The 26,722-nt window shown below is 43.8% G+C and overlaps 3 protein-coding genes across 10 annotated transcripts in view; 1 reads left to right on the top strand and 2 right to left on the bottom strand.

Moving 5' to 3' along the window:
* cyfip1 (cytoplasmic FMR1 interacting protein 1) overlaps positions 1-2,793 on the top strand; it is a 123,075-nt gene extending 120,282 nt beyond the window's left edge. For 5 of the 7 annotated variants that reach the window (XM_090227922.1, XM_090227467.1, XM_090228787.1 and 2 more), the window contains 2 exons: positions 1,724-1,871; positions 2,089-2,793. In XM_090227922.1, the coding sequence (XP_090084048.1) occupies positions 1,724-1,871; positions 2,089-2,253 (313 nt within the window). In that variant the 3' untranslated portion in view covers positions 2,254-2,793. Of the gene's footprint in view, positions 1-541; positions 639-1,071; positions 1,169-1,723; positions 1,872-2,088 lie in introns of those variants that run through there. The other 2 variants (XM_090229040.1, XM_090229091.1) reach the window with 2 other exon arrangements.
* On the bottom strand, positions 2,740-14,857 carry nipa2 (NIPA magnesium transporter 2). 2 transcript variants are annotated; one of them, XM_021607802.3, is made up of 6 exons: positions 14,687-14,857; positions 13,518-13,760; positions 9,536-9,592; positions 9,273-9,363; positions 4,316-4,476; positions 2,740-4,113 (listed from the first exon to the last, which is right to left on the bottom strand). In XM_021607802.3, exons 2-6 carry the CDS (start codon positions 13,654-13,656, stop codon positions 3,461-3,463), a joined length of 1,101 nt encoding a protein of 366 aa, XP_021463477.2. In that variant the 5' UTR covers positions 13,657-13,760; positions 14,687-14,857; the 3' UTR covers positions 2,740-3,460. The 2 variants fall into 2 exon arrangements, with proteins under 2 accessions (XP_021463477.2, XP_021463402.2); XM_021607727.3 differs by lacking the exon at positions 14,687-14,857 and adding an exon at positions 14,029-14,193.
* A 2,771-nt stretch (positions 14,858-17,628) lies between these two features.
* Positions 17,629-26,722, bottom strand: nipa1 (NIPA magnesium transporter 1). Its single transcript, XM_021608020.3, has 5 exons — positions 25,400-26,722; positions 25,072-25,119; positions 24,787-24,877; positions 19,902-20,062; positions 17,629-18,269 (listed from the first exon to the last, which is right to left on the bottom strand). Exons 1-5 carry the CDS (start codon positions 25,530-25,532, stop codon positions 17,758-17,760), a joined length of 945 nt encoding a protein of 314 aa, XP_021463695.2. The 5' UTR covers positions 25,533-26,722; the 3' UTR covers positions 17,629-17,757.

The raw sequence follows: 26,722 nt of genomic DNA on the forward strand, positions 1-26,722 counted from the left end.
GACCCTACTCCTTTGCCCTCTTTCTCCCTCTCTCTCCAGAACTACCCTACTCCTATGCCCTCTTTCTCCCTCTCTCTCCAGAACTACCCTACTCCTTGACCTCTTTCTCCCTCTCTCCAGAACTACCCTACTCATTGACCTCTTTCTCCCTCTCTCTCCAGAACTACCCTACTCCTTGACCTCTTTCTCCCTCTCTCTCCAGAACTACCCTACTCATTGACCTCTTTCTCCCTCTCTCTCCAGAACTCCCCTACACCATGCCCTCTTTCTCCGTCGTTCTAAACACCAGCCCTGGGAACCTGTGTGTCGGGGACTGTCTCCACTGGGCTGGGTGTATAACCTGTGTTTCGGGGACTGTCTCCACTGGGCTGGGTATATAACCTGTGTTTCGGGGACTGTTTCCACTGGGCTGGGTATATAACCTGTGTTGTATTTTCCAGGCAGTGTTTCGGGGACGGTCTCCACTGGGCTGGGTGTATAACCTGTGTGTCGGGGACGGTCTCCACTGGGCTGGGTGTATAACCTGTGTTGTATTTTCCAGGCAGTGTTTTGGGGACTGTCTCCACTGGGCTGGGTGTATAACCTGTGTGTCGGGGACGGTCTCCACTGGGCTGGGTGTATAACCTGTGTGTCGGGGACGGTCTCCACTGGGCTGGGTGTATAACCTGTGTTTCGGGGACTGTCTCCACTGGGCTGGGTATATAACCTGTGTTTCGGGGACTGTCTCCACTGGGCTGGGTATATAACCTGTGTTGTATTTTCCAGGCAGTGTTTCGGGGACTGTCTCCACTGGGCTGGGTATATAACCTGTGTTTTGGGGACTGTCTCCACTGGGCTGGGTATATAACCTGTGTGTCGGGGACTGTCTCCACTGGGCTGGGTGTATAACCTGTGTGTCGGGGACTGTCTCCACTGGGCTGGGTGTATAACCTGTGTTTCGGGGACTGTCTCCACTGGGCTGGGTATATAACCTGTGTTTCGGGGACTGTCTCCACTGGGCTGGGTATATAACCTGTGTTTCGGGGACTGTCTCCACTGGGCTGGGTATGTAATCTGTGTTGTATTTTCCAGGCAGTGTTTTGGGGACGGTCTCCACTGGGCTGGGTGTATAACCTGTGTTTTGGGGACTGTCTCCACTGGGCTGGGTATATAACCTGTGTTTCGGGGACTGTCTCCACTGGGCTGGGTATATAACCTGTGTTTTGGGGACTGTCTCCACTGGGCTGGGTATATAACCTGTGTGTCGGGGACGGTCTCCACTGGGCTGGGTGTATAACCTGTGTTTCGGGGACGGTCTCCACTGGGCTGGGTATATAACCTGTGTTTCGGGGACTGTCTCCACTGGGCTGGGTATATAACCTGTGTGTCGGGGACTGTCTCCACTGGGCTGGGTATATAACCTGTGTGTCGGGACTGTCTCCACTGGGCTGGGTGTATAACCTGTGTTGTATTTTCCAGGCAGTGTTTCGGGGACGGTCTCCACTGGGCTGGGTATATAACCTGTGTGTCGGGGACTGTCTCCACTGGGCTGGGTGTATAACCTGTGTGTCGGGGACTGTCTCCACTGGGCTGGGTGTATAACCTGTGTTTCGGGGACGGTCTCCACTGGGCTGGGTATATAACCTGTGTTTCGGGGACGGTCTCCACTGGGCTGGGTATGTAACCTGTGTGTCGGGGACTGTCTCCACTGGGCTGGGTATATAACCTGTGTTGTATTTTCCAGGCAGTGTTTTGGGGACGGTCTCCACTGGGCTGGGTGTATGATCATCTCCCTACTGGGTCAACAGAGACGCTTTGACATCCTGGACTTCAGCTATCACCTGCTGAAGGTGCAGAAACACGATGGAAAGGATGAGATCATCAAGAGTGTGGTGAGTGGAAGGTCAGGGGTCAGCAACACTGGAACCTTCAGACCCCAAACATCTGAGTTGTTCGTATTCATTAGCACAAACAGTAGCAAAAGTGGTTCTTAGTGAATACAACCATGGGTGTCATGTTTAGGGTAATCTCTGCCAGACAGTCTTTTAGATCCGGCCAAAACAACGATTTATAGTATCATTAGTCTGAATGATGTCTCTCCTTCCTCAGCCTCTTAAAAAGATGGTGGACAGAATCCACAAGTTCCAGGTTCTCAACGATGAGATCTACGCCATTCTGAACAAGTACCTGAAGTCAGGCGACGGGGAAAATATGCCTGTGGAGCACGTCCGGTGTTTCCAGCCTCCTATCCACCAATCCCTGGCCAGCAACTGAGATTGACCATCCACTTATGTTTAACTAAGCACAAAGGTTGCATCTCAAACGTTTTATATAAGTGCACTACCTAGGGAATAGGGTGCCTTTTTGGAGGCACTTATGAAATATTCTTCCCCCTTTTAAACTAGATGATAGGAACACTGTGGACCATTTTCAGCAAGTTGAAAACAGAAATATACAAGGTCTAAATCATGTTTGATCTGTAAGTATATATATTTTTCAGAACTGTTTAAAGCAGCAGTGGCCCAACTTTCCTTATATAATGTTTGTCAGGATGATTTTTGTGCCTTAAGTAATCAATCGCAAAACTGTGTTTCACATCTGGAACACTGTAGACCAGGGAATGATTTATTTTGGGGGTGGTGGGATATCGTTGTAGCCTGTACTCAATGAAGGGGAATTGGACAGAGTAGAGTATATTTGGTGCTAAAAACCTGTAAAGTAACCAAGTTTCTTAATGATAAAGCATTTATTCACTTAGCCTTTTTGTGTTGAAATTATTTTAATCATTTTCATTCAATAAATATGTAACAAATATCGTCTTGTTCTTGAGTGCATTTATGTAAAAGATACAAAAAAAAAAAACAGTTGTTGATTTAACTCTTCAGGTATCACAATTAAGAACACGTATCAGTTTACGTTCCAAATGACCTCCCTATTCCCTCTATAGTGCACTACTTCTGACCAGATCCATAGGGGTAGTGCACTATGTAGGGAATAGGGTGCCACGTATCCCAAACTCAGAACTGGAGCCAAAATTAAAAAAATCAGACCAATAACATTACAAAAACAAAGCTGTTGATTTGTAGAAGGAAACTCTGTGCAGGTTTAAATACAGAATGTATAACGTAGTATGAATATTGCCTGCTTCTGAGGGTGAGATGAACCCCTGTCCCCATGTCGTCAGAGAACAGAAGGCAAATCTAATCCAAGTACAATCAGTGGGTCCATCTAAGTCAAGAGTTGATTGTTTTAATGTAAAAAAACAACCATCCACACCAGTGTAGTCCTAGGCAAATCCCCAAATAGCACCCTATATTAGTGCACTAGTTTTAACCAGAGTATTGCACTATAAAGGGATGCCATTTGGGACGTAATCCTAGTCAGTCAGATGGGGGGGGGGGGGTCTGCAGGACCTGGCAGCTAGGTCCTCTAAGAGGCTGTCAGTAGGATGAGGGGGGGGGGGGTCTGCTTGCTAGGTCCTCTAAGAGGCTGTCATGGTGCCATTCCTCCTGGACAGGCTGTCAAACGGCAGGCCCACCTCCCTCTCCTCCAGGTTCATGTCTGTGGAGTCATTGCGCAGCAGTTCGTAGCTGCCGTGTGTTGCCACTCCGTTAGCTGCCGGCCCGGGCCTCTCGTCCTTCCTGATGGACACCGCCAGCGTGGACAGGCTCACACTAAGGTCCTTAAAGGCATGGAGCAGAAAGATACCAACTATAATGGTCAGGAACCCACTCAGAGTCCCGATAACATCAGCAGTAGCCATGTGCTCCCACTCTTTGAAGAGGATGGCAGAGCAGGAGAGGACTGAGGTGGTGAAGAACACGTAGTAGATGGGTGTGACCAGGGACGTGTTGAAGATATCCAGAGCCTTGTTCAGGTAGTTGATCTGAGTGGAGACGCAGGCCACCAGCCCGAGCAGTAACACCCAGGCTAAAGGGTTCCCCACCACGGACCTCCCAGCTATGGCCTCTTTGATGGCGATGCCCAACCCCTTCACACACGACACAGACAGAGCTCCTATCACAGAGCAGATGGTAATATACACCATGATGTTGGTCTGGCCGTGCCGAGGGCCCACCACCAAGATGAAGATGAGTGCTACGATGATGACGAAGGTGGCAAACACCAGGAAACCTGAGGGAGACAGAGGATGGCTTAGCTCACAGGAAGTTAAACAGAAGAATGAGGTGTCTGAAGTTAGTCATCAAAGAGCAGTAGAGGAGAGAATAAAGTCTCCGGCCTCCTCCTCCAAAGAGCTTTAAGGAGGACTTGAGGAAGCATCTTTTCAGAACACAGTAACTCATGTAGTTGAGGGGAGGGTCTGTCCGGTACCGACCTGGGTCCACCAGTTTCCGAGCCATGTGGTCCAGACTGTTGATCTCTTCCTCCTGAGGGGCGTGGATCACCATGGTAGTAGAGCCCAAGATACTGAGCAGACAGCCCAGCTTCCCGTGCAGGTTCAGACGCTCGGTCAGGAAGTACGAGGACAGCACCGCACTGCCGCAAAACATAGAAAACACAGTTATATTACAGTAACTCAGTTAACCGAAAATACAGAACCGCAACATAACCAATGTTCTCTCGATATTAACAGGCACTGAGCAAATTTTAGGTCTGCTGAGCGCAAAGTTGAAAGCAACTTCCAGCGAGCGTTTACTGTGACTACTGAGGCTGTACCCGCTTTAAGTTAGTTTTACCAGTGACCAAGTAGGCTACTGTGGCTGTTTGATCATAATGTAGGGCCTACCATCAGAAACAACGGGGAAAAAATGCATCCCATAATATTTTTACATGGAGATAGCTGTTCTATCATTCAGCCTTCAGTAGCAGCCAATGTGTGGTGTTCAATGTAGGACTACATTCCATGAGACTTTTGAAAAAAAACATGCAGGGCTTCACATGAACCTGTTAATCCACTTGTCCTTCAGACAAGGAAGTGAACGAAAATGTTGTTTGATGCAAGAAACTACATCATTGTTTCCATACCATTACAGAGAATCAGACAAATCATGCTACTTAGCTTATCTACAAGCCCGTCTCCAAACACAACACTGCTAATAATTCACTAACTAGCAACGGATAAGAACAAACGAGCACACATGGGCTACATGTAGCTCTCACTTTGATCTCAAAACAAGCACAACTACTCATGACCACTCATGCTGTAAACACAGTCCAGTTTCCAATGAATGGCACAGAGCCATATACGGTCTATTTGCAGATCTGATTGGTTATACGGGCTGGCGTGTCAATGCTGTAGAATCCTACTCCGATGAGTTCTGCCTATAACGAAATCTCTTGCATAGTTCGTTTGGTTTCGGTATGTTGCATTAAAAGTGGCTGATGATTTAATCCATGTTCCCACAGTAAAGGAAAACATTGAATCTTGTTCTTCACTCTGTGGGCTGATACAGTATTTCTATTGCAGTCTCAGGGAACATGGGTTATAACCTAAAATACAGTACCACACAGTTAACCTAAAATACAGTACCACACAGCAATGAGATGAAGCATACATCAAACCCACAGCCCCACACTGAACAAAAATAAAACGCAACAGTTGGTCCCATGTTTCATGAGCTGAAATAAAAGATCTCAGAAATGTTCCATACGCACAAAAAGCTTATTTCTCTAAAATGTTGTGCACAAATTAGTTTCTCTCTCTGTTAGTGAGCATTCCTCCTTTGCCAAGATAATCCATCCACCTGACAGGTGTGACATATCAAGAAGCTGATTAAACAGCATGATCATTACACAGGTGCACCTTGTGCTGGGGGACAATAAAAGGCCACTCTTAAATGTGCCGTTTTGTCACAACACAATGCCACAGATGTCTAAAGTTTTGAGGGAGCGTGCAATTGGCATGCTGACTGCAGGAATGTCTACCAGAGTCGTTGCCAAATAATTTAATGTTAATTTCTATACCATAAGCAACCGCCAACGCCGTTTTAGAGAATTTGGCAGCATCTCCAACCGGCCTCACAACCGCAGACTAATTTCTGCATAAACTGTCAGAAACCGTCCCAGGGAAGCTCATCTGCATGCTCGTCATCCTCACCAGGGTCTTGACCTGACTGCAGTTCAGCGTCGTGACCGACTTCAGTGGACAAATGTTCACCTTTGATGGCACTTTGGAGAAGTGTGCTCTTCACAATGAATCGCGGTTTCAGCTGTACCGGGCAGATAACAGACCGTGTGGGCGAGCGGTTTGCTGATATCAACGTTGTGAACAAAGTGGCCCATGGTGGCGGTGGGGTTATGGTATGGACAGGCATAAACTACGGACAACAAACGATTGCATTTTAGCGATGGCAATTTGAATGCACTGAGATCCTGAGGCCCATTGTCGTACCATTCACCCGCCTCCATCACCTCATGTTTCAGCATGATAATGCACGGCCCCATGTCGCAAGGATCTGTACACAATTCCTGAAAATGTCCCAGTTCTTCCTTGGCCTGCATACTCAGACATGTCACCCATTGAGCATGTTTGGAATGCTCTGGTGGAACTACTCAGAATTTTTGGGGAAATTGTTGCATGTTGTGTTCTTACAGTGGGGAGAACAAGTATTTGATAACCTGCAAAATTGGCAGTGTTTCCTACTTACAAAGCATGTAGAGGTCTGTCATTTTTATCATAGTTACACTTCCACTGTGAGAGACAGAATCTAAAACAAAAATCCAGAAAATCACATAATGATTTTTAAGTAATTAATTTGCATTTTATTGCATGACATAAGTATTTGATACATCAGAAAAGCAGAACTTAATATTTGGTACAGAAACCTTTGTTTGCAATTACAGAGATCATACGTTTCCTGTAGTTCTTGACCAGGTTGCACACACTGCAGCAGGGATTTTGGCTCACTCCATCCTCTCCAGATCCTTCAGGTTTCGGGGCTGTCGCTGGGCAATACGGACTTTCAGCTCCCTCCAAAGATTTTCTATTGGGTTCAGGTCTGGAGACTGGCTAGGCCACTCCAGGACCTTGAGATGCTTCTTACGGAGCCACTCCTTAGTTGCCCTGGCTGTGTGTTTCGGGTCGTTGTCATGCTGGAAGACCCAGCCACGACCCATCTTCAATGCTCTTACTGAGGGAAGGAGGTTGTTGGCCAAGATCTCGCGATACATGGCCCCATCCATCCTCCCCTCAATACGGTGCAGTCGTCCTGTCCCCTTTGCAGAAAAGCATCCCCAAAGAATGATGTTTCCACCTCCATGCTTCACGGTTGGGATGGTGTTCTTGGGGTTGTACTCATCCTTCTTCTTCCTCCAAACACGACGAGTGGAGTTTAGACCAAAAAGCTCTATTTTTGTCTCATCAGACCACATGACCTTCTCCCATTCCTCCTCTGGATCATCCAGATGGTCATTGGCAAACTTCATACGGGCCTAGACATGCGCTGGCTTGAGCAGGGGGACCTTGCGTGCGCTGCAGGATTTTAATCCATGACGGCGTAGTGTGTTACTAATGGTTTTCTTTGAGACTGTGGTCCCAGCTCTCTTCAGGTCATTGACCAGGTGTAGTTCTGCCGTGTAGTTCTGGGCTGATCCCTCACCTTCCTCATGATCATTGATGCCCCACGAGGTGAGATCTTGCATGGAGCCCCAGACCGAGGGTGATTGACCGTCATCTTGAACTTCTTACATTTTCTAATAATTGTGCCAACAGTTGTTGCCTTCTCACCAAGCTGCTTGCCTATTGTCCTGTAGCCCATCCCATCCTTGTGCAGGTCTACAATTGTATCCCTGATGTCCTTACACCCTCTCTGGTCTTGGCCATTGTGGAGAGGTTGGAGTCTGTTTGAGTGTGTGGACAGGTGTCTTTTATACAGGTAACGAGTTCAAACAGGTGCAGTTAATACAGGTAATGAGTGGAGAACAGGAGGGCTTCTTAAAGAAAAACTAACAGGTCTGAGAGCCAGATTCGTACTGGTTGCTAGGTGATCAAATACTGATGTCATGCAATAAAATGCAAGTTAATTACTTAAAAATCATACAATGTGATTTTCTGGATTTTTGTTTTAGATTCCGTCTCTCACAGTTGAAGTGTACCTATGAAATGACAGACCTCTACATGCTTTGTAAGTAGGAAAACCTGCAAAATCAGCAGTGTATCAAATACTTGTTCTCCCCACTGTATCTTTGTTCAGTGTTTAACAGTACACACACACAGCTCAATCACGGACAGAAGTAGAAGACAAACATTGTCACACCTCTACAGGACAGCATGGCAACAACACACAAACGGTTCAGTCATTCACACACCTGGTACAACTTCAAAAACATAAACTATAACATCTACTATATACTGTAAGGTCAAACATGTAGAACAAGTGGGCCCCCAGAGTGACCTACCTGACCAGCACACTGAGGGCCCCCAGAGGAGTGACCTACCTGACCAGCACACTGAGGGCCCCCAGAGGAGTGACCTACCTGACCAGCACACTGAGGGCCCCCAGAGGAGTGACCTACCTGACCAGCACACTGAGGGCCCCCAGAGGAGTGACCTACCTGACCAGCACACTGAGGGCCCCCAGAGGAGTGACCTACCTGACCAGCACACTGAGGGCCCCCAGAGGAGTGACCTACCTGACCAGCACACTGAGGGCCCCCAGAGGAGTGACCTACCTGACCAGCACACTGAGGGCCCCCAGAGGAGTGACCTACCTGACCAGCACACTGAGGGCCCCCAGAGGGGTGACCTACCTGACCAGCACACTGAGGGCCCCCAGAGGAGTGACCTACCTGACCAGCACACTGAGGGCCCCCAGAGGAGTGACCTACCTGACCAGCACACTGAGGGCCCCAGATGGGTGACCTACCTGACCAGCACACTGAGGGCCCCCAGAGGAGTGACCTACCTGACCAGCACACTGAGGGCCCCCAGAGGAGTGACCTACCTGACCAGCACACTGAGGGCCCCCAGAGGAGTGACCTACCTGACCAGCACACTGAGGGCCCCCAGAGGAGTGACCTACCTGACCAGCACACTGAGGGCCCCCAGAGGGGTAACCTACCTGACCAGCGCACAGAGGGCCCCCAGAGGAGTGACCTACCTGACCAGCACACTGAGGGCCCCCAGAGGAGTGACCTACCTGACCAGCACACTGAGGGCCCCCAGAGGGGTAACCTACCTGACCAGCGCACAGAGGGCCCCCAGAGGAGTGACCTACCTGACCAGCACACTGAGGGCCCCCAGAGGGGTGACCTACCTGACCAGCACACTGAGGGCCCCCAGATGGGTGACCTACCTGACCAGCACACTGAGGGCCCCCAGAGGGGTGACCTACCTGACCAGCACACTGAGGGCCCCCAGAGGGGTGACGAGAGTAGCAGGAGCGAAGGCATACGCTGCAAAGTTAGCCCCTTCTCCAGCCGCCACTGTGAAAACACACAGAACAGGAACACAAGCCGACATGTTTTTATGTTACCAGGTAAGTTGACTGAGAACAGAACGACCTGGGGAATAGTTACAGGGGAGAGGGGGGGGGATATAGACACTGAGATGAACTGAATCACATATTAAGAGGAACATTTTATCCATAGTACTTACTTGATAATAAGCCAGCCCACCAGAGACATTCTTTAAGATATGCGTGTCCACCTTGTCCTAGACAAAGAAGAAAACAGGTTCATTAGCTAGCAACGTTTCAGATCGCTAGCTTTAATTAGTTACTCAAACATTCTAATGTGTGTTCAATAAAATGTCCCGCAGTCACACCATATAATCACCGAGGTAATTCTAGGGCGTTATGGTAACAACAAGCGGTACACGTTCTGATGTTACACACTGTAGGTTTAACAACAGTACACTTTGACCCTATATGACACGAGATGGCGTGTGTCCTTTCTGCTTGTTCTTGGGCTATGTCCCAAATGACAGTACACTACCCCAATGGGCCCTGGTCAACAGTACCCCTATGGGCCCTGGTCAACAGTAGAGCACTACCCTACGGGCCCTGGTCAACACTACCCCTACGGGCCCTGGTCAACACTACCCCTACGGGCCCTGGTCAACACTAACCCTACGGGCCCTGGTCAACACTAACCCTACGGGCCCTGGTCAACACTACACCTACGGGCCCTGGTCAACACTACACCTACGGGCCCTGGTCAACACTACACCTACGGGCCCTGGTCAACACTACCCCTACGGGCCCTGGTCAACACTAACCCTACAGGCCCTGGTCAACACTACCCCTACGGGCCCTGGTCAACACTACCCCTACGGGCCCTGGTCAACACTACCCCTACGGGCCCTGGTCAGCACTACCCCTATGGGCCCTGGTCAACACTACCCCTACGGGCCCTGGTCAACACCACCCCTACGGGCCCTGGTCAACACCACCCCTACGGGCCCTGGTCAACAGTATAAGACAAGGTACAGCAGAGTCTCCTAGTTAATGATTGGGTGTGTATATAAGACAAGGTACAGCAGAGTCTCCTAGTTAATGATTGGGTGTGTATATAAGACAAGGTACAGCAGAGAGTCTCCTAGTTAATGATTGGGTGTGTATATAAGACAAGGTACAGCAGAGTCTCCTAGTTAATGATTGGGTGTGTATATAAGACAAGGTGCAGCAGAGAGTCTCCTAGTTAATGATTGGGTGTGTATAAGACAAGGTACAGCAGAGAGTCTACTAGTTAATGATTGGGTGTGTGTATATAAGACAAGGTACAGCAGAGAGTCTCCTAGTTAATGATTGGGTGTATATAAGACAAGGTACAGCAGAGAGTCTCCTAGTTAATGATTGGGTGTGTATATAAGACAAGGTACAGCAGAGAGTCTCCTAGTTAATGATTGGGTGTGTATATAAGACAAGGTACAGCAGAGTCTCCTAGTTAATGATTGGGTGTGTATATAAGACAAGGTGCAGCAGAGTCTCCTAGTTAATGATTGGGTGTGTATATAAGACAAGGTGCAGCAGAGTCTCCTAGTTAATGATTGGGTGTGTATATAAGACAAGGTACAGCAGAGAGTCTACTAGTTAATGATTGGGTGTGTATATAAGACAAGGTACAGCAGAGTCTCCTAGTTAATGATTGGGTGTGTATATAAGACAAGGTACAGCAGAGTCTACTAGTTAATGATTGGGTGTGTATATAAGACAAGATACAGCAGAGAGTCTCCTAGTTAATGATTGGGTGTGTATATAAGACAAGGTACAGCAGAGAGTCTCCTAGTTAATGATTGGGTGTGTATATAAGACAAGGTGCAGCAGAGTCTCCTAGTTAATGATTGGGTGTGTATATAAGACAAGGTGCAGCAGAGTCTCCTAGTTAATGATTGGGTGTGTATATAAGACAAGGTACAGCAGAGTCTCCTAGTTAATGATTGGGTGTGTATATAAGACAAGGTGCAGCAGAGTCTCCTAGTTAATGATTGCTGTGTGTATATAAGACAAGGTGCAGCAGAGTCTCCTAGTTAATGATTGGGTGTGTATATAAGACAAGGTGCAGCAGAGAGTCTACTAGTTAATGATTGGGTGTGTATATAAGACAAGGTACAGCAGAGAGTCTCCTAGTTAATGATTGGGTGTGTATATAAGACAAGGTACAGCAGAGAGTCTACTAGTTAATGATTGGGTGTGTATATAAGACAAGGTGCAGCAGAGTCTCCTAGTTAATGATTGGGTGTGTATATAAGACAAGGTACAGCAGAGAGTCTACTAGTTAATGATTGGGTGTGTATATAAGACAAGGTGCAGCAGAGTCTCCTAGTTAATGATTGGGTGTGTATATAAGACAAGGTGCAGCAGAGAGTCTCCTAGTTAATGATTGGGTGTGTATATAAGACAAGGTGCAGCAGAGAGTCTCCTAGTTAATGATTGGGTGTGTATATAAGACAAGGTGCAGCAGAGAGTCTCCTAGTTAATGATTGGGTGTGTATATAAGACAAGGTACAGCAGAGAGTCTCCTAGTTAATGATTGGGTGTGTATATAAGACAAGGTACAGCAGAGAGTCTCCTAGTTAATGATTGGGTGTGTATATAAGACAAGGTGCAGCAGAGAGTCTACTAGTTAATGATTGGGTGTGTATATAAGACAAGGTACAGCAGAGAGTCTCCTAGTTAATGATTGGGTGTGTATATAAGACAAGGTACAGCAGAGAGTCTCCTAGTTAATGATTGGGTGTGTATATAAGACAAGGTGCAGCAGAGAGTCTACTAGTTAATGATTGGGTGTGTGTATATAAGACAAGGTACAGCAGAGAGTCTACTAGTTAATGATTGGGTGTGTATATAAGACAAGGTACAGCAGAGAGTCTCCTAGTTAATGATTGGGTGTGTATATAAGACAAGGTACAGCAGAGAGTCTCCTAGTTAATGATTGGGTGTGTATATAAGACAAGGTGCAGCAGAGTCTCCTAGTTAATGATTGGGTGTGTATATAAGACAAGGTACAGCAGAGAGTCTCCTAGTTAATGATTGGGTGTGTATAAGACAAGGTACAGCAGAGAGTCTCCTAGTTAATGATTGGGTGTGTATATAAGACAAGGTACAGCAGAGAGTCTACTAGTTAATGATTGCTGTGTGTAATAAAAGCAGAAGTGTGACAAACTGATCAAGTGTTCAACTCTGCCGCACCCTTCTGCATCTTAGCACCAGTCAGTTACTACCACATTCTGAGCTGAACTCGCAAGACAAGTTGTCAACAATTCCATTCACACCCAGTTACACAGCCACACCTGGCAGATCCTTACGATATTCATGTGTGAATTGGAAATGTGTTTTTTTGCATATCCCAACTCCCCTTGAGACACCCTCAGAGGGCTCATGGCCAGCCATTATCCCACCCCTCAGTGAGGGGTCATAGCCAGCCATTATCCCACCCCTCAGTGAGGGGTCATGGCCAGCCATTATCCCACCCCTCAGAGGGGTCATGACCAGCCATTATCCCACCCCTCAGTGAGGGGTCATGGCCAGCCATTATCCCACCCCTCAGAGGGGTCATAGCCAGCCATTATCCCACCCCTCAGTGAGGGGTCATGGCCAGCCATTATCCCACCCCTCAGAGGGGTCATGGCCAGCCATTATCCCACCCCTCAGTGAGGGGTCATGGCCAGCCATTATCCCACCCCTCAGTGAGGGGTCATGGCCAGCCATTATCCCACCCCTCAGTGAGGGGTCATGGCCAGCCATTATCCCACCCCTCAGAGGGGTCATGACCAGCCATTATCCCACCCCTCAGAGGGGTCAAGGCCAGCCATTATCCCAAACCTCAGAGGGGTTATGGCCAGCCATTATCAACGGCGACCTTGGAGCAATTAGGGTTAAGCGCAGATTTTTTTCGCCGGCTCAGGGATTCAAACTAGCAACCTTTCGGTTACTGTCCAAATACTCTAACAGCTAGGCTACCTGACATCAATCTATGCGTACAGTACATATAAACAAAATGACCTGCTCTCTTGATCTCTTTCTCAAATGTACAAATTCACCCAAACGATACTGTGTACTCTACTTTACATATTAGTAATTTAGTAGACACTCTTATCTAGAGCAGCAGTTGGTGACTGAACATAAACATGACCTTACCTGCCCTACACTGTCCCTTCCTGGCCAGGCGGAGTAGTCCTTTCTTCTTGAGAATGAAGCTTCCTCCTATGAAGATGCTGGAGCTGATGGCTAGTCCCAGGCCGATGTAGAAATCATACTTCCCTCTGTCCTGGCCCATGGTGACGCTGGATGTGTTGTTCGTACTGTTTGTTACATTGACCACAACACACAGGAGTTGCTGACCAGCCGAACACCTGTCACCAACCTGTGTCACCACTCTACCTTTAGTAAGACAGCAAAACGACAAGAGACAAACAAATATTCAACTCATACATCAATGTACCTAGGAAATAATGTACTTAATACGACTGTGATATGTGGCCTCACCTAGCTTTAAGACGAATACACTAAGTATTCGTGTCTGCTAAAAGTGTCTGCTAAATGACAAATGTAAATTGAAATCGATATGCCTAGGTAAAATAAACCTAAAGTTTACAACTGTTAGTAATTCAGTTGTAGAATCTGATTCCTCCCAGTTAGGCTAACTTACCATTTCGACAAGTTATATCACAGAGTGAACAACCCTGATCCAAAATAGTTGGTTCCATTATAGAAATGGCACATTGACAATCCGTATGCTAGGTAGACCAAACCCTGTCTACCACTTCCGCAACCTGAGTCAAGAACTCAGCAGGTGACTAAGAATGCAGTAATCAAAGATTCAATGTGGCGCTGCAAGACCCATAAATCTTCAGTCCAAAGCAATGTTGCCGTCATGAAATACCGGGTTGTCATTCACACCTGCACGATGACAACAATAACATGATCTGATTTGTGATGTGTTCATATGATAACTAGGTACTGTAGCTAGCTAACGTTCACTGGCATGGCTATTGCTAACGTAACGTTAGCCAGTTAGCTAATTAGGCAACTAGCTAACTAAATGACTACCTTCAATTTCCTAGCATCGCTATCAGTTTACTAACTAGCATAGCTATCATTTTGAGATTAAGCTCAAGCCTTCTTTTGTCCATCTCAGTCAGATCAAAACTAGCTAGCTTGTTAGCATAAGGGCTAATGTGCCCTAACTCGGTTGGTAATTGTACCAGCTAGCTAGCTATGTGAAAACCTGCGGCCAAATAACTAACTAGCAAGCTGGCATACTATTGTAAACATGAATATCATATGTATGTTTCCATGCGAAATACCTGGTAAAAAGATCCCTGTTTTTTCCAGGAAAACAGTGGTAGTTAGCTAGCTATGTGATAAATAGCAAGTTATAGCTATGTAGCTCTCTCATTTTGTTACGACCTAATTTGAAGGCAAGGTTGACGCTGTCCGCCCACACATGGTGAAAGGCCGATTCTTCACGCATGCGTACAAATAGGTCCTGAGAAGTTAGACTCGTTCTACCAGAAATTCTCTAGATGAATATTTTAGTGAAAACTTTAATTAATAAAGTGCCCTATTTGATTGCCACATTCTAAATAGATTGTTACACCTCGAAATGTTTTAACGCATTTTTAACTAAGCCTATACAGTTTAGTGAAATGTTCTTGTCAGTCTTATCATACCGTATCGTATCATACTGTATCGTATCATACTATATCATATCATACTGTATCATATCGTACTGTATCGTATCATACTATATCATATCATACTGTATCATATCGTACTGTATCGTATCATACTGTATCATATCAAACTGTATCATATTATACTCTATCATATCATACTGTATCATACGGTATCATACTGTATCATATCAAACTATCATATCATACTGTATCATATCATACTCTTATCATATCATACTATATCATATCATAATGTAACATACTGTATCATATCATACTGTATCGTATCATACTGTATCATATCATATCATACTGTATCATACTTTATCGTATCATACTATCATTTCATACCATATCATATCATACTGTATCATACTGTATCGTATCATACTATCATATCATACTGTATCATATCATACTGTATCATATCATACCATCATATCATACTATATCATATCATACTGTATCATACTATCATATCATACTATATCATATCATACTGTATTGTATCATACCATCATATCATACTGTATCATACTATCATATCATACTGTATCATATCATACCATCATATCATGCTGTATCATATCATACTATATCATATCATACTCTATCATATCGTACTGTATCGTATCATACTATATCATATCATACTGTATCATACTATCATATCATACTATATCATATCATACTGTATTGTATCATACTATCATATCATACTGTATCATACTATCATATCATACTGTATCATATCATACCATCATATCATACTGTATCGTATCATACTATATCATATCATACTGTATCATATCGTACTGTATCGTATCATACTATATCATATCATACTGTATCATATCGTACTGTATCGTATCATACTGTATCATATCAAACTGTATCATATTATACTCTATCATATCATACTGTATCATACGGTATCATACTGTATCATATCAAACTAACATATCATACTGTACCATATCATACTCTTATCATATCATACTATATCATATCATAATGTAACATACTGTATCATATCATACTGTATCGTATCATACTGTATCATATCATATCATACTGTATCATACTTTATCGTATCATACTATCATATCATACCATATCATATCATACTGTATCATACTGTATCGTATCATACTATCATATCATACTGTATCATATCATACTGTATCATAGCATACCATCATATCATACTATATCATATCATACTGTATCATACTATCATATCATACTATATCATATCATACTGTATTGTATCATACTATCATATCATACTGTATCATACTATCATATCATACTGTATCATATCATACCATCATATCATACTGTATCATATCATACTGTATCATATCATACTATATCATATCATACTGTATAATACTATCATATCATACTATATCATACTGTATTGTATCATACTGTATCATACTATCATATCATACTGTATCATATCATACCATCATATCATACTGTATCATATCATACTGTATCATATCATACCATCATATCATACTGTATCATATCATACTGTATTTTTATGTAAAACATATAGTTGCTCTGATATTCAACAAACAGTGCTTCTTCAGAGCTGCAATGTATTTTCCAAGCAATAACACAAATCCAAATATAATACCTACAGTTATTGAATGAGTGAGAATAATTTCTAACATTACCTGCCGAGATGCAACCAAAATGTTGTCACTTTTCTCTCCAGCCTTTGTGAGTCCTTCGATCCAACGTTACAAAAAGAGTCCCAGTTCCCCGCCACACTGTTGTGACTGTCTAGAATTACTCTCTAAATAATTCAATGACCCACAATGCTTATGTGAACAGGCATAGTTCTAAGGTTTACAAATGGACTGAATGGTCATTGGACATGAAGGGATTCCAAACTGACTGAAGAAGACTCTAAAAGAATGACATGTTATTTTGGTAGTTTCTCACAGAGGACGTGTGGGTAGCTGTCATAATAACCTGTGTGGTAGAACACATCATCAGGTCCACATTTAGAAGGCCTGCTGTAGTGAAATGGTGGTTGAACTACTCTCCCCCGTGAAGGGGATTCGTAGTCAGTTGCAGCACAGAGTGCATTTAACCAACTCTCTGAATAAGAGATGCATGGGGCTGCCTAATCGACAGCCACGTCATCGGCACAGTTGTTGGAGGTTAACTGCCTTGCAAACACGTCACAAGATAAGAATCCATTTTTTTTTTGCCTTTTATTGTAGAAAAATACAAAATCATTGAGTTAATTTCACTTAATTATAAAAGACGACCCCATACTGACAAAGTTGACCACGTTGTAAGTTGTAATGAAATTAGACTTTTCAATCGGACACCCGAGTTAGGTTCTTTGGTTACAGCCAGTCCACGTGGATTGACACTGACTGACAAGTGTTAGAATAGCAAACATCTAGCACATTATACAGCAACAATGCTGCTTAGTGTGTTTGAACACAACAGGACATGACTATCATTGAGCCCTTGAGAATGACGAGCAACAAATATTGCACAACAGATATGTTGTGCGCAAATCCACAGTAAAATTCTTCAACTTATATTCAAGTATTTTATTAGATACAAATGCAATTCACAATATCTATGTTATTCAAGATAAAAAAAATATGGCCCCAAATGAACCAATAAACACTGCATTAATCTCCCTGAGACTGACAAGCCTCTGATTAATCCATTTTATCTGGTCCTCTAGCAGCTGGTTTCCAGGTGAGTGAGGCCTCTGAGGAGATACGGAGCAGCAGGACCCCAACAGCCACAGTGGTTAGCCCACACAGCATGCCCATGCAGTCTACTAAACCCACTGTGGTCCACTCTCTGAACAAGATGGCTGAAGCGGTGAGGACTGTAGATGTGAAGGTCACATAGTAAATGGCTTCAAACATGTTGGAGCTGTAGTGCTCCAGAGCCTTGTTGATGAAGGTGAACTGGATGAGGATGCTGACGGACAGGGTTCCCAGTAGACCCAGGAAGAGACCTAGGGCTCGGCTGCTGGAAGGCCCCCCGCTGAAGGCATCCTGAGCAGCCAGGCCCAGCCCCTTACAGCTGGTGACTGTGAAACTCCCCAGGAGGGAGCAGATGGACACGTACACCATAATGTTGGACGTGCCGTGAGCTGGGGCCACCCACACCATCAGCACAACCAGTAGTAGGACCACCAACAAGGAATAGGCGACGAACACTGCATGGAGAGAAAACATTCACACACCTCAGAATTACTCTCAATTGAACTTAGATGTAAAGTTCTTATTTAGAGGACTGGGCTAGTTCAAACTATAACATGTCCTTGTACAGAGCACTCTGAACAGTGCAACGTCAATGGAGTTCACAGCAATGGACTTTGTACCGTATATATAGGGAATAGGGCTCTAGTCTAATGTAGTGCACTATATAGGGAATAGGGCTCTAGTCTAATGTAGTGCACTATATAGGGAATAGGGCTCTAGTCTAATGTAGTGCACTATATAGGGAATAGGGCTCTAGTCTAATGTAGTGCACTATATAGGGAATAGGGCTCTAGTCTAATGTAGTGCACTATATAGGGAATAGGGCTCTAGTCTAATGTAGTGCACTATATAGGGAATAGGGCTCTAGTCTAATGTAGTGCACTATATAGGGAATAGGGCTCTAGTCTAATGTAGTGCACTATATGGGGAATAGGGCTCTAGTCTAATGTAGTGCACTATATGGGGAATAGGGCTCTAGTCTAAAGTAGTGCACTATATAGGGAATAGGGCTCTAGTCTAATGTAGTGCACTATATAGGGAATAGGGCTCTAGTCTAATGTAGTGCACTATATAGGGAATAGGGCTCTAGTCTAAAGTAGTGCACTAAATAGGGAATAGGGCTCTAGTCTAATGTAGTGCACTATATAGGGAATAGGGCTCTAGTCTAATGTAGTGCACTATATAGGGAATAGGGCTCTAGTCTAATGTAGTGCACTATATAGGGAATAGGGCTCTAGTCTAATGTAGTGCACTATATGGGGAATAGGGCTCTAGTCTAATGTAGTGCACTATATAGGGAATAGGGCTCTAGTCTAATGTAGTGCACTATATAGGGAATAGGGCTCTAGTCTAATGTAGTGCACTATATAGGGAATAGGGCTCTAGTCTAATGTAGTGCACTATATAGGGAATAGGGCTCTAGTCTAATGTAGTGCACTATATAGGGAATAGGGCTCTAGTCTAATGTAGTGCACTATATAGGGAATAGGGCTCTAGTCTAATGTAGTGCACTATATAGGGAATAGGGCTCTAGTCTAATGTAGTGCACTATATAGGGAATAGGGCTCTAGTCTAATGTAGTGCACTATATAGGGAATAGGGCTCTAGTCTAATGTAGTGCACTATATAGGGAATAGGGCTCTAGTCTAAAGTAATGCACTATATAGGGAATAGGGCTCTAGTCTAATGTAGTGCACTATATAGGGAATAGGGCTCTAGTCTAATGTAGTGCACTATATAGGGAATAGGGCTCTAGTCTAAAGTAGTACACTATATAGGGAATAGGGCTCTAGTCTAATGTAGTGCACTATATAGGGAATATGGCTCTAGTCTAATGTAGTGCACTATATAGGGAATAGGGCTCTAGTCTAATGTAGTGCACTATATAGGGAATAGGGCTCTAGTCTAAAGTAGTGCACTATTTAGGGAATAGGGCTCTGGTCTAAAGTAGTGCACTATATAGGGAATAGGGCTCTGGTCTAAAGTAGTGCACTATATAGGGAATAGGGCTCTGGTCTAAAGTAGTGCACTATATAGCGAATAGGGTGCCATTTGGTATGTAATAACCATGTCCAGGTCCCACCCACCTGGATCAGCAAGCCTCTCTTCCAGCTCCAGACTAGAGGTGACGCTCTCTGATTTAGGGGAGTGAATGATGAGCACGACAGAACCACAGCAACACAACACACAGCCCAGCTTCCCCAGGACATTCAGCTGTTCCTGGAGGATATAGGAGGCCAGAACAGCCCTGGATCACAAAGCAAACATTTCAGTGATCAAAACAGGGAGGCATGCAGTTAGCTAGCTAGGCAAAGATCACATCACTGTAAACATCCCTGTACTGTAGCAAACATCACATCACTGTAAACACCCCTGTACTGTAGCAAACATCACATCACTGTAAACACCCCTGTACTGTAGCAAACATCACATCACTGTAAACACTCCTGTACTGTAGCAAACATCACATCACTGTAAACACCCCTGTACTGTAGCAAACATCACTGTAAACACCCCTGTACTGTAGCAAACATCACTGTAAACACTCCTGTACTGTAGCAAACATCACTGTAAACACCCCTGTACTGTAGCAAACATCACATCACTATAAACACTCCTGTACTGTAGCAAACATCACATCACTGTAAACACTCCTGTACTGTAGCAAACATCACATCACTGTAAACACCCCTGTACTGTAGCAAACATCACATCACTGTAAACACTCCTGTACTGTAGCAAACATCACTGTAAACACTCCTGTACTGTAGCAAACATCACATCACTGTAAACACCCCTGTACTGTAGCAAACATCACTGTAAACACCCCTGTACTGTAGCAAACATCACTGTAAACACTCCTGTACTGTAGCAAACATCACATCACTGTAAACACCCCTGTACTGTAGCAAACATCACTGTAAACACCCCTGTACTGTAGCAAACATCACATCACTGTAAACACTCCTGTACCGTAGCAAACATCACATCACTGTAAACACCCCTGTACTGTAGCAAACATCACATCACTGTAAACACTCCTGTACTGTAGCAAACATCACATCACTGTAAACACCCCTGTACTGTAGCAAACATCACATCACTGTAAACACTCCTGTACTGTAGCAAACATCACTGTAAACACTCCTGTACTGTAGCAAACATCACATCACTGTAAACACCCCTGTACTGTAGCAAACATCACTGTAAACACCCCTGTACTGTAGCAAACATCACTGTAAACACTCCTGTACTGTAGCAAACATCACATCACTGTAAACACCCCTGTACTGTAGCAAACATCACTGTAAACACCACTGTACTGTAGCAAACATCACTGTAAACACTCCTGTACTGTAGCAAACATCACATCACTGTAAACACTCCTGTACTGTAGCAAACATCACTGTAAACACCCCTGTACTGTAGCAAACATCACATCACTGTAAACACCCCTGTACTGTATCAACCATCACTGTAAACACTCCTGTACTGTAGCAAACATCACATCACTGTAAACACTCCTGTACTGTAGCAAACATCACATCACTGTAAACACCCCTGTACTGTAGCAAACATCACTGTAAACACTCCTGTACTGTAGCAAACATCACTGTAAACACTCCTGTACTGTAGCAAACATCACATCACTGTAAACACTCCTGTACTGTAGCAAACATCACATCACCATAAACACTCCTGTACTGTAGCAAACATCACATCACTGTAAACACCCCTGTACTGTAGCAAACATCACTGTAAACACTCCTGTACTGTAGCAAACATCACATCACTGTAAACACCCCTGTACTGTAGCAAACATCACATCACTGTAAACACCCCTGTACTGTAGCAAACATCACTGTAAACACCCCTGTACTGTAGCAAACATCACTGTAAACACTCCTGTACTGTAGCAAACATCACATCACTGTAAACACCCCTGTACTGTAGCAAACATCACATCACTGTAAACACTCCTGTACTGTAGCAAACATCACTGTAAACACCCCTGTACTGTAGCAAACATCACATCACTGTAAACACTCCTGTACTGTAGCAAACATCACTGTAAACACCCCTGTACTGTAGCAAACATCACATCACTGTAAACACTCCTGTACTGTAGCAAACATCACATCACTGTAAACACCCCTGTACTGTAGCAAACATCACTGTAAACACCCCTGTACTGTAGCAAACATCACATCACTGTAAACACTCCTGTACTGTAGCAAACATCACTGTAAACACCCCTGTACTGTAGCAAACATCACATCACTGTAAACACCCCTGTACTGTAGCAAACATCACTGTAAACACCCCTGTACTGTAGCAAACATCACATCACTGTAAACACCCCTGTACTGTAGCAAACATCACTGTAAACACCCCTGTACTGTAGCAAACATCACTGTAAACACTCCTGTACTGTAGCAAACATCACATCACTGTAAACACCCCTGTACTGTAGCAAACATCACATCACTGTAAACACCCCTGTACTGTAGCAAACATCACATCACTGTAAACACCCCTGTACTGTAGCAAACATCACTGTAAACACCCCTGTACTGTAGCAAACATCACATCACTGTAAACACTCCTGTACTGTAGCAAACATCACTGTAAACACTCCTGTACTGTAGCAAACATCACATCACTGTAAACACCCCTGTACTGTAGCAAACATCACTGTAAACACCCCTGTACTGTAGCAAACATCGCATCACTGTAAACACCCCTGTACTGTAGCAAACATCACATCACTGTAAACACTCCTGTACTGTAGCAAACATCACATCACTGTAAACACCCCTGTACTGTAGCAAACATCACTGTAAACACTCCTGTACTGTAGCAAACATCTCTGTAAAACTCCTGTACTGTAGCAAACATCACATCACTGTAAACACTCCTGTACTGTAGCAAACATCACCATAAACACTCCTGTACTGTAGCAAACATCACATCACTGTAAACACCCCTGTACTGTAGCAAACATCACTGTAAACACTCCTGTACTGTAGCAAACATCACATCACTGTAAACACCCCTGTACTGTAGCAAACATCACATCACTGTAAACACCTTTGTACTGTAGCAAACATCACTGTAAACACCCCTGTACTGTAGCAAACATCACTGTAAACACTCCTGTACTGTAGCAAACATCACATCACTGTAAACACCCCTGTACTGTAGCAAACATCACATCACTGTAAACACTCCTGTACTGTAGCAAACATCACTGTAAACACCCCTGTACTGTAGCAAACATCACATCACTGTAAACACTCCTGTACTGTAGCAAACATCACATCACTGTAAACACCCCTGTACTGTAGCAAACATCACTGTAAACACCCCTGTACTGTAGCAAACATCACATCACTGTAAACACTCCTGTACTGTAGCAAACATCACTGTAAACACCCCTGTACTGTAGCAAACATCACATCACTGTAAACACCCCTGTACTGTAGCAAACATCACTGTAAACACCCCTGTACTGTAGCAAACATCACATCACTGTAAACACTCCTGTACTGTAGCAAACATCACTGTAAACACTCCTGTACTGTAGCAAACATCACATCACTGTAAACACCCCTGTACTGTAGCAAACATCACTGTAAACACCCCTGTACTGTAGCAAACATCGCATCACTGTAAACACCCCTGTACTGTAGCAAACATCACATCACTGTAAACACTCCTGTACTGTAGCAAACATCACATCACTGTAAACACCCGTGTACTGTAGCAAACATCACTGTAAACACTCCTGTACTGTAGCAAACATCACATCACTGTAAACACCCCTGTACTGTAGCAAACATCACATCACTGTAAACACCCCTGTACTGTAGCAAACATCACTGTAAACACCCCTGTACTGTAGCAAACATCACATCACTGTAAACACTCCTGTACTGTAGCAAACATCACTGTAAACACCCCTGTACTGTAGCAAACATCACATCACTGTAAACACCCCTGTACTGTAGCAAACATCACTGTAAACACCCCTGTACTGTAGCAAACATCACTGTAAACACTCCTGTACTGTAGCAAACATCACATCACTGTAAACACCCCTGTACTGTAGCAAACATCACATCACTGTAAACATCCCTGTACTGTAGCAAACATCACATCACTGTAAACACTCCTGTACTGTAGCAAACATCACATCACTGTAAACACCCCTGTACTGTAGCAAACATCACTGTAAACACTCCTGTACTGTAGCAAACATCACATCACTGTAAACACTCCTGTACTGTAGCAAACATCACATCACCATAAACACTCCTGTACTGTAGCAAACATAACATCACTGTAAACACTCCTGTACTGTAGCAAACATCACATCACTATAAACACTCCTGTACTGTAGCAAACATCACTGTAAACACTCCTGTACTGTAGCAAACATCACATCACTGTAAACACCCCTGTACTGTAGCAAACATCACTGTAAACACCCCTGTACTGTAGCAAACATCACATCACTGTAAACACTCCTGTACTGTAGCAAACATCACTGTAAACACTCCTGTACTGTAGCAAACATCACTATAAACACCCCTGTACTGTAGCAAACATCACATCACTATAAACACCCCTGTACTGTAGCAAACATCACTGTAAACACCCCTGTACTGTAGCAAACATCACTGTAAACACCCCTGTACTGTAGCAAACATCACTGTAAACACCCCTGTACTGTAGCAAACATCACATCACTATAAACACCCCTGTACTGTAGCAAACATCACATCACTGTAAACACCCCTGTACTGTAGCAAACATCACATCACTGTAAACACCCCTGTACTGTAGCAAACATCACTGTAAACACCCCTGTACTGTAGCAAACATCACATCACTGTAAACACTCCCACCAGAAAACAAAAGACAATAGTAGTCACACACTGAATGATAACATGCCAATCAATAACTCACCCAAACAGCACCCCCAGGGCTCCTAAAGGTGTGACCACCACAGCAGGGGCTGCGTTATAGGCCAGGAAGTTCCCAATCTGTCCCACAATCACTTGTTCGGAGGAGTTCAGAGGTCAATTGAATTCATTAAATATGATCAATCACATAAACGAAATCAGTGAGTAGTGATAGTTAATGTAGTAAAATGTCTTTATTATTAGGAGAATCCTGTGTGTGACAGAAATATCCATGAGGATGTAATACAGTTAATAAATGACAGGTGGCGCTGTTAACTCGGCTACTTACTGGAGAGTGTACCGCTCCACCATACGCCATCTTTTAGATAGGACCCACCTAAAAAAGAATGACATTACATGCAGTGTTTGTGTTATTAACAGTACGGTAGTCACCCTCTGATTTCCATGTACAATTCTAGTTATGCCACGAAAGCAGCATTCATTTTTTTTTTGCAGAAAAATCACGAAAAGTCAAGAGGAACCGAATGAAGTTAAGAGATGGTGTACTTACTGTACAGTAGTAATGTTACTGTGTCTGAGGATATTACAACATTGTAGCCAACAAATGACCCTACAAACATGATAATACATGGGATTCTTTCCCCCCAGCACTCTACCTCTTTTACGGGATCGTAAAATTCCCTTTTTTTGAAGCACGAACGTCGATCCATTGATGAAACTTGATATGACAGCTATCCATACACCAGCAGCAATTGGTGGCGAAGTCTCTCTAATTTCTGAAGTCATCATTAATCACACATTTTCCCATAAGTGACACAAATGGTGGGCTTAAATTAAATTTGTGACTAGGCGAGGCAAGTCCAAAGTACACTGTACATATATATATATATATATATATATATATATATTAGACGCAGGTTGATTTGTTGCTAAAAGTTGCTAGATGACGTTGTGATGTCATTGCGTGAAAACGTAAAACTGCGTCATTACGTAGAAAAACAGTAAACGTTACTCAAATTGACTGTCAAAAAAAACATGATTTGACATTTGTTCAGGTACAGACAGACTCCTACTCTTTTCTGTACAATTTTGATTGTAGACATGTTGATTGATGTTGTAAGTTCTGTTCATGATCAAACATTCGTGAGCAACTATATTCATTGGGTTTGTCTCGTCGAACCCATACTACTGCTGTTGCGGTCAGCCAAAAATGATTGGCAATTTACTGAAATTGCTGCAGATGTCTCTCACAATGCGCTTTTGCAGCCAGGTACATGTGTTGTGACAGAAAATGTTTATTTTTTTCATTTAGAGGGAAAATGCGTGCATTTTAGCGTTTGAGTCCCTTTTCAAAAGTTGCTAAAAGTTTCCTTCTTTAAAAAAAAAATGTAGCTACATTTGTTGCTAGGTGCTGCATATGTACAACAGAAAATGTTGTTTTTTTTCATTTAGAGGGAAAATGCGTGCATTTTAGCGTTTGAGTCCCTTCTCAAAAGTTGCTAAAAGTTTCCTTCTTTAGGTTGTAGTCGACAATGCAGGTAAAGAGCTTTATTCTGGATGATTTAAAGCGAGAATATCAGTGAAAAGACGAACCGGCAGGTACGTATCAGTCACATAATGGCACATTGACATCGATTCAAAAGTCTATTAAACATTTCGGGCTACACATCTACAAAGTCAGGGAGAGGATAGCAAATCAATATCTGTATCAATTAATTTATAATGATACCATTTCCGATATGGGATGCACCTGTTGGTTGATGGATAGGTGAAAGTTATGTGCTTACACCTACAGCAGATCAATCATTAAGCTTCTTCAAGGGAGGAATGCAGGATGCTTTCAATTCGAAAACGCCCCGTGACAAGGCTAAAAATCTAGCTACGTCATCTGTTTTCATGCCTTGTTTAGCTGTCAATCATGTGGGTCCAACGTGGAGGATTTATAAAGGCAGCAGCGCCGGTGATAGAAATAAGAACAA

Source organism: Oncorhynchus mykiss, chromosome 1, assembly GCF_057628025.1.
Source record: "Oncorhynchus mykiss isolate SJ-2025 chromosome 1, ASM5762802v1, whole genome shotgun sequence".
Classification (NCBI taxonomy): domain Eukaryota; kingdom Metazoa; phylum Chordata; class Actinopteri; order Salmoniformes; family Salmonidae; genus Oncorhynchus; species Oncorhynchus mykiss.

Coding starts and splice junctions, on each gene's coding strand:
- nipa2 (XM_021607727.3), bottom strand. CDS start 14,086: ATGGAACCAACTATTTTGGATCAGGGTTGTTCACTCTGTGATATAACT. Junction 13,761..14,028: donor TGATATAACTTGTCGAAATG/GTAAGTTAGCCT, acceptor GTCTTACTAAAG/GTAGAGTGGTGACACAGGTT. Junction 9,593..13,517: donor GAAGGGACAGTGTAGGGCAG/GTAAGGTCATGT, acceptor TTCTTTGTCTAG/GACAAGGTGGACACGCATAT.
- nipa1 (XM_021608020.3), bottom strand. CDS start 25,532: ATGATGACTTCAGAAATTAGAGAGACTTCGCCACCAATTGCTGCTGGT. Junction 24,878..25,071: donor GTGGAGCGGTACACTCTCCA/GTAAGTAGCCGA, acceptor CCTCCGAACAAG/TGATTGTGGGACAGATTGGG. Junction 18,270..19,901: donor AGAGAGGCTTGCTGATCCAG/GTGGGTGGGACC, acceptor CTCTCCATGCAG/TGTTCGTCGCCTATTCCTTG.